This window comes from Galleria mellonella, unplaced genomic scaffold (genome assembly GCF_026898425.1).
Source record: "Galleria mellonella isolate WM207_F2 unplaced genomic scaffold, CSIRO_AGI_GalMel_v1 utg96, whole genome shotgun sequence".
NCBI classification, from domain to species: Eukaryota; Metazoa; Arthropoda; class Insecta; order Lepidoptera; family Pyralidae; genus Galleria; species Galleria mellonella.
Genome location: NW_026442179.1, coordinates 3,984,175 through 3,996,027, shown reverse-complemented (window position 1 = coordinate 3,996,027; position 11,853 = coordinate 3,984,175). Strand labels below are relative to the sequence as shown.

The following is an 11,853-nucleotide window of genomic DNA, read 5'->3' as shown; positions in this document are numbered from 1 at the left end:
TGAAATAAAATCCTACACCAAATCGCCTAGCTAGTATAATAAAAGACTCGCTGGGTGCTTCTAAGAAATCCTTGGCTTACTCAGTTGTCTCCAATAGATGTTGATATGATTACATGCAATCTGCCATTCATCCTTCCAATATGTGTAATCTTTCCTTGAAAATAATAAGTTTAATATTGTAATAAAGAATATCTAGCTAGGCCAATTATATTTAGCAAACAGAACTTTTTGTTCTTCTCGCGAGCTCTTCGCACGAGTCCAAGCAAAGTTGTGATTTTGAAATGGAGAAGTTTATCCTCGACAGACCAAGAGAAGAGATGATGACAATGAGACAATAAGAGAACAATAATTTAATTAATTATAAGCTTTTATAATTGGCGAGCACTTAGATTGATAATTGTAAAAATGAAATAGGTATTGAATCTTTGATCGGACTGGAACACGTTGTAAAGTTAGAAGTAGATGTACTCGTGTGTAGGTATTTTAAAAGGAAATAATGCTACAATAATATTATTATTTTATTATTATTTACCTACTATAGTTAGTATAATAGGTCAGTAAAATACATTTACATTTTGAAATGGATAATAAACAGTAGTTATCAAATGTCCTTATAAGGAGAACAATACAAACAACAAATAACAAAGTGAATTATTTAGGGAAAACAAGCTCTCAGTTAACATTCATCCTCTATTCTTGGCTTTCTTTGTTCTAACACCCGATTTGAGCTTAGGTTTTTCTTCGTTTTCATTCAATTTTCTCTTATAAGTCTTTTTCCCAAGACTTTCGACATCTTTTATTGGGTTATGGGAGCCGCTCAGAGGTAGTTCTTTGTCTCTTTCGTAATTCGATATGAGAGCTTCTTTGTATTGCAGCAAGGTTGAATTTTCCACGGCTTTTGGCTGTGAATCAATAGGATTGTCTATAACCCTGCCGAGTTTAGAGGCATTCTGTAGACTCACCTTCTCTAAAGGGCCAAGAACCTCCCCAACTGGATCCGGTTGACTTTCCTGAGAACCGAAAGTTTCGGCTAGAAGTCGATCCACGATGTTACCTTGGCTGTCGAAGAATTTCTCCATTGTTAATTTCAGTTGATCCTGGTTTATTTGCCTCGGTGTAGAAATGCTGTAAATGCAGTAGTAGTTTTTATGAAAATCAAAAATTTCAGTTAAGACATAAAAATCGAAATACGACACTATTAATTTGGGATCAAGTTGAGAGTAAATATTATCAAATATCAAAAATCTCACTAAAATAACATAAATCCAAAAATATACTATGAACCTTTTCCTTATTAAACTCCGTCGAAATATGCCCAGAGCAATATAATTAAACTTAGCATAAATGAGATCCAAGATTCAATTCCCGGTCGGGATTTTTAGGAAACAAACTTTTCTGCATAGCTCTGGTATGAGTGTGCTAGTTATGTCTCCAGATATTCATTACTTAGATTCTCATTAAACAGAGCATCTTAGTTTGAGGATGATTGGTGTTATTGTGTAGCTCTTATACATACTCTAATTCGGGCTGATGTGCAAGGATTCCGTAGGAGGCGAATAGCTTCAGGAGTTTGGGACCGTATAGCGGTCTCAGGGCCAACTGAGACGTCAATGTAGACGCGCTCACAGAGACCAGGCCGCCTGCATCCGCCACCAACTCATTGCACCATGCCAGCGCTCGACGGAACATGCACATACTCTGAAGCAAGATAATATTTAAAAAAAAAATACACGACTTCTGTATCATAATTTATAGCCAGTGTCACAACGGGATAAGGATGCTAGCTGACAGTACCATATACATCGGTATCTGTCCAAGCACTTAGAACTTATTTTGGTAAAATAATGAAACTAATATTATCATACGCTACGGCAACCCCCTTTACCATCAGACGCGCCGTATGCTTATTTGGCAATATAGTAATATATAAAAAATATACATGAACCCTGAAAATATATTCCTTCTTGGGCAACTCTGCACTGAGAGATTACTACATTGGAACAGTATTTTTTTATGTCTGTATCTCTTGTTGTCCATTGTGGTATAAAAATAGTACGTGATCTGCAGGTCTACCGTGAAATGAAATTCCGAAATTTCGGAGTCAATTTCGTGATTTTGTTTATACCAAAATCTAACCAATAAATGGAGTTTAACATTTCGTTTATCATACATTCTATCATAAAAGTCCAAAGAAACAATATTTTTACATATTTAATATCTCCAAACGGCATAAATTATGTAATTCTAACATCAAATTTCTGTTTCGTTTGTCTCCGAAATTTCGGAAAACACTTCATGGTAGGTCCTCAGACATTTTAGATTATGTTTCGCAAAAAAAAAGGTTAGTTGATTAAAATTATTTTGTTCAATTAGACTATCATTGCTATGGGTATAGCGAACCATTATTCGATACTGAAGATTGACTACTATTAATGGAAGCTCTATGACCTTCGCTATTAGTCATTAATCTCGATCCATTATTCAATCTACATTCATGTTGACGCGGGTCGCAATTTCAATCGAGACAGTAGGAAATCAACAATTGCTTAACTATTATTAAGATTTAGTCCGAGATACCTGTTCAGGATAAATAAGTTGCCATTCCTGAGTCTTCAGAAATAGCAACGCATGGGGGGTATCATGGGCGAAACAGTATACTCTGTTATGTCCATGGTACTGCTCATGTCTATAGGCGACGGTTACCACTTTTCATCAGGTGGGCCGGCAGCTTGTTTGCCATTCTAAGTTGTATAAAAAAATAACAACTAGCTTTATTTATTTACATTATATTATATACAGAAGGTTTACAAAATAAATATACAGCAAATAATATAGGAAAACAGAAATTTGGAGTGCGGGAGGCGAACGATCGAGATAGAGAGAGGATGACAGCGAAAATAAATGTAACAGGAAAACGTCGCTGTCATATTTGTTTGGCCAATCCGAAAGAAAGAGACGTAATATTTATGTACAATTTAATTAAACTACTTGATGGAAAAGGAAATAACAAGTGGCTATGAGAATATTATTATTTCAGTCATTAACAGTCCACTGCTGGACATAAGCCTTCCTCATAATGGAAGTTTTACTAGTAGTGGCAACCGCAGTTAGGCTTTTTTTTATACAACTTAGAATGGCAAACAAGCTGCCGGCCCACCTGATGGAAAGTGGTAACCGTCGCCTGTAGACATGAGCAGTACCATGGACATAACAGAGTATACTGTTTCGCCCATAATACCCACATGCGTTGCCATTCCTGAGGACTCTGGCTTTTAGTAATATGTATTTTAAGAGGGACGGCGCTGCCCATCTCTCGCCCTCCCTTAGTCGCCTCTTACGACACCCATGAGAAGGAAGGGATGGCTTATTCTATGCCGGGACACACACGGCGATGACATGAATATGTACAATATTTATTTACAGACGCTACACACCCATGGTGTCTCTTATGAGATACCATTAAGGTATTATGTCACTGCAATCAATGATACCTACCTATGTGTCATTATCAGGTTTTTATTAAAAAAACTGTTAACTAAAACCGCAATTACTGTACCTTTTTAAAACTTATTATAGTTTAATATTAGTTAAGAAACTACAGTTAAGTTTTTTACGAATAAAATCTCATCTTATCTCTATTGATAAATTCCATTACCTCCCTCTTCACCCTGGAGAGATGGACGAGTTTAGGATCTGTGGGCGTGCGTGCGCGGTCGTCGTCTGCGCAGGCGCAGCAGCAGTGCCGACGGAATCGCGCCACCTCCCCGCCCAGTATACCGAAACACACCGCGTGCTGTTGCGTGTTGCAGTAACTGTGTTCATTTACACAGAAACAACGGAATAGTAATAAGTATACTTAGGAGAGATTTTGCCTCACTCTGCGTATTCTACCGCTTGTACAATGGATTGTGCTCAGAGAAATTGTTCAATATGATGCCCACGGCCACTTCCTACTATCTTACGGCTCCCCATCGACAGGGAGTTCACTCTCATATCCTACAGCCTAAATAGTCGCGTACAATGCGGTTTCAGAGATGTTTATATTTAAATGAGAATCAAGCTGTTGGCCCACTTGATAGAAGTACTAACCGGCGTCACGAAAGCATTATGAAGTTTTCAAAATACGCAATGATGGCTACGATACCCCTCATACATTGCCACACCCAGGGATCAAAGCGTTATGCTCACGTACCCGGTCATTTCCCTGCCATATCTCGCCTTTCAAACTAAAACAGCCATACAAGTACAGCTGCTTCACAGAGAAAACATAAGGAAACAGGAATTTGTGACTCTTAGATGGCTTTTGGAGTGATGACGTTGCGACCAAGGCGTTATGCTCACGTACCCGGTAATTTCCCTGCCATATCTCGCCTTTCAAACTATAACGGCCATACAAGTACAGCTGCTTCACAGAGAAAACATAAGGAAACAGGAATTTGTGTCTCGTAGATGATTTTTGGAATGATGACTTTATAAGAATGACATGGTAAAGTTTCTACAGGATCGTGAAAAACCCATGATCTTGCATAGTTAATATGGATACCGATCCAACATTTATATATTAGATTCCTCTGGACATTGATGGCGGAAAAAAGGTCATCATCCATTTCGATATCGCCCATATCGATCGGATATCTATTTTGGAATATGTTAAAAGTCTGTTATGCATCGTTATTTTTTGGATAACAGACTTTTAACATATACGTTATTGGACTAGTGTATATGTATTGTAACTAAAATATATACATAGATATTGCTATACACGAGTATTTTTTTAATGGGTGATAATGAAATGGTAACCCCACCTGCGCTAACGGTATACACCGTCAGTTAGCCCATCGTGACGAATTCAACAAAAATTGTTCACGACGGTTTCCAGGGGGAACCACGTGGAGGTCGACCTAATAGGGCTTATTGCTGTCAAACTTCATTGCTAACAATCCCTTTCCTCCTTATATACTCGTGTACCGAGTATTTTTTTATTGGATGAAAATGGAGTGGTAACCCCGCCTGCGCTAATGGAATACGCTAACGGGGCATCAGTGAAGGGTGATCGATGAGAATAAAAACAGGCCACTTAGCCCATCATGATTAATTCATCAGGAATTAATCATGATAGTTTCCAGGGGAAACCGCGAGGAGGTCGACCTGGTTGGGTATATTGCTAGCAATGGGATTCTTAGTCTCCATTACTAACAATCCCTTTTCCCCCTACGAGTATTACCCATCCCTACCTTTCACCATTCGTACATGCATGTTTCATTCCTATATAAAAAGCTTCACTTACACACAGGTGAGTAGCGGTGTGTCGTGTACATCGAGCCCGTCGTAATTGTTACACGAACACCGCAGTAAAGTCTCGCTGGTGTCCGACAGCAATACAGTCGTCTCACTCTGCATTACATCTATAATAAATTTGTTTTTTAATTATTTATTTTGTTAAAGACAAGAATTGTACATATTTCAAAGCACTTTCCTCCACGCACAAACACTTTTTGGAATCAACTTCCAGCAGCAGTGTTTCCGAACCGATACAACAACATAACCTTCAAGAAAAGAGCATATTTGTTTTTAAAAGGCCGGCAGCACACCTGCATTGCCGTTGGTGTTGTGGGTGACCATGGGCGGCGGTAGTACCATCAGGTGAGCTGCATGCTCATTTACCCCCTGTTGTAAAAAAATGAAACCAAATTAATACGAGTGGCTGCAGCAGAGACACACTTTGTCGTATTAAATTCTAACATGCTCGACGACGATAAAGCGAACATATCACTCCAAAATTACTCAAAGCTTCACAAAGACGTGTCTGAGAGTAACTTACCAGACAGAGGGAGACTTTGTACAAAAGTCGTTTGCTTGGACACCTCTGTCCCATTCGTGTTTCTACCGTGAAGCAGTTGTGTTTGCATGGCTGGGTTTCGGTTTGAAGGGTGGGATATGGCAGGATATAACTCGCTTGAGCAATATTCAGCAATAACGTAGCTAAGTGACCACAAACCCGGAACTCATATGCAAGATACTACAACCTACTTGAACAACAATTAGTCCATTACCCTAAGGTTGTCTTGAAAAGATTGCTCTCAGCAATAAGATCGCCTTACTGTACTCATACAACTGTATCGTTACATTTGTTAATTGTCTTGCTTATTCACTGTATTGTATAATGCAAATAAAATATACTCATTCATTCATTCATTCGAACAGACGAAACTTCTAAAAAATAGCGTTTTAGCATATATTGGTCTTATTAAGAGACCTCATATTGATTTTCACAAATGTCTCCCATGCTTAGACATCATTTATATACAGTTTCATTACATTAGTAAGATTTCATTTAGAGAGTAATTTCTGTAACATGGTTACTTATTCATTGAAGCAGACTATAATTGCACTGGTGTTTATTACTGGCTTCTAATCTTCTTCTCGGGAAGCACGGTATGTTAATATAATAGACTCCTATTGCCGTCATTATTTAGTCATTTGGCGACCTTACAATGACCATAGAATGACGCATATTGAGTCACATACGTCACCCTGTTGCATATTTTTTTTATCTTTCACAAATGGAATAGGCGATAGTATTAATTTGGATAGAACTTTAAAAATTGTTCAATACCTATTGTATAAAGCAAATAAAGTACACTCATTCATTCATTCAAAGTAAAAACAAGCAACTTATTGTTGGAGAAACATACGCTTACCATTAATATCGTACGGAGTCTGGGTCATCACCGGCGGGTTAGGTGAAGGCTGGAAAAGGTTCATAGGTATGTTTATTTCTGATTTGTATATTTTTATGTTTAGAGTACTAAGAATAATACTTGACATTTTTTATTCCTCCACATTAAATAAAAATCTATACATATAATAAAACTGTACAGATAGAATGTCTGTACATGGAAAAAAACGCTATAGACCGAGTCATGGGAATATTAGAAGTGAAATAGAAGATATCCAGTTTTTTAATTTTTTTTTTTATTTTCTGTATGTTTGTACGGGCTATAATCTCCGAAACTGTTTACTGGACCGATTTAAATGAAGTTTTGTATGATGGTACCTTATATCGCCAGACAAAATTTTAGATATTTTTAATAACGGAAAATTAAATAATTCCCATAGGATAGTTAAGAACTATAGTAACTTATACAACTTAGTACACAACCTATTTAAGTAAAGTCTTTTTGATTTAAGACAAAGAGTGAGAACGACACGTCATTTGTTAATTTTGGTCCAGTATTCTCAGACATAATAAATAGGTAAGTACATACATCGATATATACTAAACAGAAATAACAAATACCACGCGAACAAAGTCGCGGGCATCAGCTAGTACGCAATAAAATATAATTAAATAAAATTATTTTAATTACAGTCGGTCAATTGATAATTTTTACTATTTTTTTTTTATGAAGCTACAAAGTAAGAAATCTGCTCACAATAGCTTCATGGCTGGCGCGGATGTTGTCTCTGAAGAATGAACTGGCTGTGAGGCTGTGAAACGGCGTCTCCACACAACCTAGCTGGATAATCTCCCCGAGGCTCGCAGAGGATTGCAAGTGGTCTTCCCCTTCGGCGACGTAGCCTGGCGCTTGGTAGCCTTCTGGGGCATCTAATTGGCAAGAATTGTGATATGACTGCGAGAATCATACCATACGGCGCAGGGGGAAGGGATTGTTAGTAATGCTGACTACCAGTTCCATTGCTAGCAATATACCATGTCAGGTCGACCTCCACGTGGTCCCCCCTGAATACCATCGCGCTGAATTCCAGGTGTATTCATCAGAATGGGCTTTCTTTTTTTTATACAACTTAAAATGGCAAACAAGCTGACGGCCCACCTGATGGAAAGTGGTAACCATCGCCTATAGACATGAGCAGCACCATGGACCTAACAGAGTATACTGTTTCGCCCATGACACCCCCCATGCATTGCTATTCCTGAGGACTCAGATGTTATTCCTCTGTACCCTGTAAATTCACGCCATATCCCACCCTTCAAACCGAAACACAGCCATGCAAATACAACTGCTTCACAGTAGAAACACGAATGAGATGGGCTAACTGATCTGCCTTTTGTTTCTCACCTGTCATCCCCTACTGGTACCCCGCCAGTACCACTGGTTGCCATTCCATTATCATCCATTAAAAAAGCCATACGACGTATGACCATTTCGGTTTACAATAGTAGGATGTCCAACATATTTTCAGTGAGCAAAGGACAAATAATACTTAAATACAAATACAAATGACTTTATTGTGGATCATAGGTCAAATTAAGGTATTACATCAATTAAATAGTATCTCTATGTCCTGCTATATATAGCGTACAATATATGGAACAGTTAACAGTATATAAAACATAACGTTTAAAGTTATACAGTGAAACAAAATATATTTATATGAGACATTATTTTTTACAAATGATGACTATTTATCTTTATCATTGATATAATCGTTTAGGCTATAATAACATTTATTTATTAACATATCATGAAGGTTCTTTTTAAACTTTTTATCATATAATATAAATAGAAGTAAGTTCCTGTTTAAATACAAGTATAGTGTCGGTAGTGGTGGACACCACGCCGAGACTTCGGTCACGTGAGAAGGCAAAAAAATCCTATATGTTAATCTAGGACGTGATTCATCTGTAGGTATAGCAAATATCGTTCGAATCATTACAAAAAAACTTATAGTCGAACTAGAGATCCGGCCCGACTTGGCACAGATAGAATTTTTGAAATTATTATGTAGCCTATATTACTTACTGATAATATGGCTTTCTATATATATATGAAAGAATTTTTAAAATCTGCTAGGTGATGCTTGAGTTTTTTTTTTTTTTTTATGGGTGAAAATGGTATGGTAACCCCGCCTTCGCTAGCGGGATACGTTGGCGGAGCACCAGTGCAGGGTGATAGATGAGAATGAAAACAGGCCAGTTAGCCCATCATGATGAATTCATCAGGAATTAACCATGATAGTTTCCAGGGGGAACCGCGAGGAGGTCGACCTGGTTGGGTATATTGCTAGCAATGGAATTCTCAGTCTCCATTACTAACAATCCCTTTCCCCCCAGTAGTGCTTGAGTTTATCCATTACAAATGAATTAATAAATTATTATATTATGATATTATATTAGGTATAGATTACAGAGAAATCTATTAATAGACGAAAGTTCAGTTTTTATACAACATGTCTTTTTTTATATAACTTATTTGTTTCGCTATTATTTTTTTCTTCTGTTCTTGGCGTACACTTGTGTTTATTTGCTGATACAAATTTGTATTGCGATTGGATACAGCAAAAGTTTGTTGTAAAATTAAAAAAACAAGGTTTAAATAAATAATAAGAAATTTTATATAAAAATATATTAAAATTTACAATTACGTACCATCATTATAATAAAGTCGCAGGCTGACATCATAATCACTGGTGAGATCCTGCTGACTCGTCTGCATTAACACCACGCACGCCCTTATCAAGTGGACAGTCCTCTCTCGTATGTTGTCCAAAGTGTACTTTGTGGTACGTTTCGCGCTGTCCCGACATTTTGAGTGTACATTCATGCTCACCCCATCATTGTGATACAAGTACTCGAATATGTGGTATTCTATTAAATTATCGCTTTTACATTCCCCTTCGTAGAAGCAAAGTGCTAATTGATGCAACTGTAATTAGACATATAGAACACAAATGCATATATCTATAACTAGAGATTGTGTCCCACAAATAAAAAAAAAAACAACTTTAATTGTAGCAAAATCAAGCATTTCAATTTTAAAACTAAACCACTTAAAATATAAAAAATCTAAATTATAGTCTATGAAACCAATCTGTAACTATATCCTTTCAGATAAATAAAGAATTTTCCAAATCGGTTTAGAAATAACAAAGCTATGAGGTAACAAACATAAAAGAAACTAAGTACTGAATTAAGAAAAGTCGATTGCTTGGGTACCTCTGTTCCATTTATGTTTCTACCGTGAAGCAGCTGTGTTTGCATTGCTGTGTTTCGGTTTGAAGGGTGGGATATGGCGTGAATTTACTGGGTACAGAGAAATAACATCTGAGTTCTAAGTCATAAGGAATGGCAACGCATGGGGGGTATAATGGGCGAAACAGTATACTCTGTTATGTCTGTGGTACTGCTCATGTCTATAGGCGACGGTTACCACTTTCCATTAGGTGGGCCGTCAGCTTGCTTGCCATTCTGCGTTGTATAAAAAAAATATATATATTCTTCTATTCAACATAACATCAAATTAATGTTGGCTTCCGAGAACTAATGGAAGGTAAATTCTCATTTCTGCGCTGAACATGTGAAATCTAGAATACGAACCCTTCGTAACCATTCACAGGGAAAGGTTTTTCATTTAAATAGGTACTAATTTAATAAATTTAAGATTTTCTTTAAAAAAAAACGAGTTTAATTAATATTGCTGAACCAATTTTAACAATATTTCTATGAGACCAGTCTGAAAATATGCCTTTTCAGATAAATAAAAATAATCTGGAAAAATTTACAAATGACAGAGTTAGAAGGTAATAAATATACAAAAAAATTACAACCGAATTAAGAAACTTCTATTTTTTGAAGTCGGTAGAAAAAAAATAAAGCAATGATAGACATAAATGATGTTATAAAATATTTGGAAACATACATATTTCTTATCAAATGCCTCAAAGCCTTGTGTGAGTGCCGTAGTCAAGAAATGAGCGAGCTCATTTCTACATTTTTTCTTCAATATTCTTAATTTGAGACCTCCGAAATGTTCCAACGTATAGCTGTCTTCAGGAAATGCATTTTTCAAATAAGTTATTGTACTGATAGCCACCACGGTCAGCTGTTTCATAAATGTGACGGAACTAGTATAATTTTCAGTTACTTGCTTTGGAAATACCTTGGTCCACTCTAATAGAGCCTGAAAAGAATTAAATCCGTAATAGATATTACGGATTTCCATAACTCGTATATATAGATAGATAGATACTCTTTATTGTTTCCTCCAAAAGATTACAATAGTAAACTTATTATAAATATAAATAATTACAAGAAATAATCACAATGAGAAAACAATGGGCAATATATATATTTTAATTTTAAGTACATTTGTACTTATTACACAAATGGTATGTTGACATGAAATAGATATCGTATTGTTTTGATATAAGTGGTATGTTATAGGTCAGTGGGATCGATTCTGAACGCCTTCTTTATATATAGGTACCCACTACGAAAACTAAAATTCAGTTAGGTATTACAGTGAAATTATACTTTAAACTGGTTATACCACATAATACTTTTACTAAAATTATCAATTTTAATTTTAGTGAAATGAATTTATTAAAAGACACTACAGAAACGAGCTCAGAGATTATAGGCCTTTGCATTGTTTATTAAAATAAAACCTACTTGTGATACCGAAGTCATTGCCGCGGTCATCTTACCATAAAATATTAGTATCACTTTAGATACCTACTAATTTAAAAAAAATACTTTTAAATTAATTAAAGTAAAATAATAAATAAATTTAAATATTGCTGCAAACTATGTGACTACCTAGTTTTTATTTTCCCGCGCTTTTGCAGTAGTGTTGCCTTTGTAAAAAATATTAATAATTAATCTTACTAGTTCCATGTATTTTTTTTCCTCGACTTTTTTTTTACTTCATTTACATTTTGGCATTTACCTTATAATTATGAAAGTAACGTTTTGAAAGTTTTAAGAGGGCCATAATTTCAGTAATATTATATAAGTATTATTACTTTAAAAATAATTTACATTAAATTCTTACATAGCGAGATAATTTCATTTATGATGAGTAAATCTCACAAAATATGTGATACGGG

At 35.9% G+C, this 11,853-nt stretch overlaps 1 protein-coding gene across 1 annotated transcript; it reads right to left on the bottom strand.

Moving 5' to 3' along the window:
- Nucleotides 1–500: 500 nt before the first annotated feature.
- LOC116412731 (uncharacterized) lies at nt 501–11,556 on the bottom strand. The gene is made up of 9 exons (XM_052902747.1): nt 11,417–11,556; nt 10,665–10,925; nt 9,395–9,671; nt 7,437–7,609; nt 6,702–6,750; nt 5,288–5,405; nt 3,656–3,812; nt 1,517–1,698; nt 501–1,125 (listed from the first exon to the last, which is right to left on the bottom strand). Exons 1-9 carry the CDS (start codon nt 11,444–11,446, stop codon nt 684–686), a joined length of 1,689 nt encoding a protein of 562 aa, XP_052758707.1. The 5' UTR covers nt 11,447–11,556; the 3' UTR covers nt 501–683.
- Nucleotides 11,557–11,853: the final 297 nt, after the last annotated feature.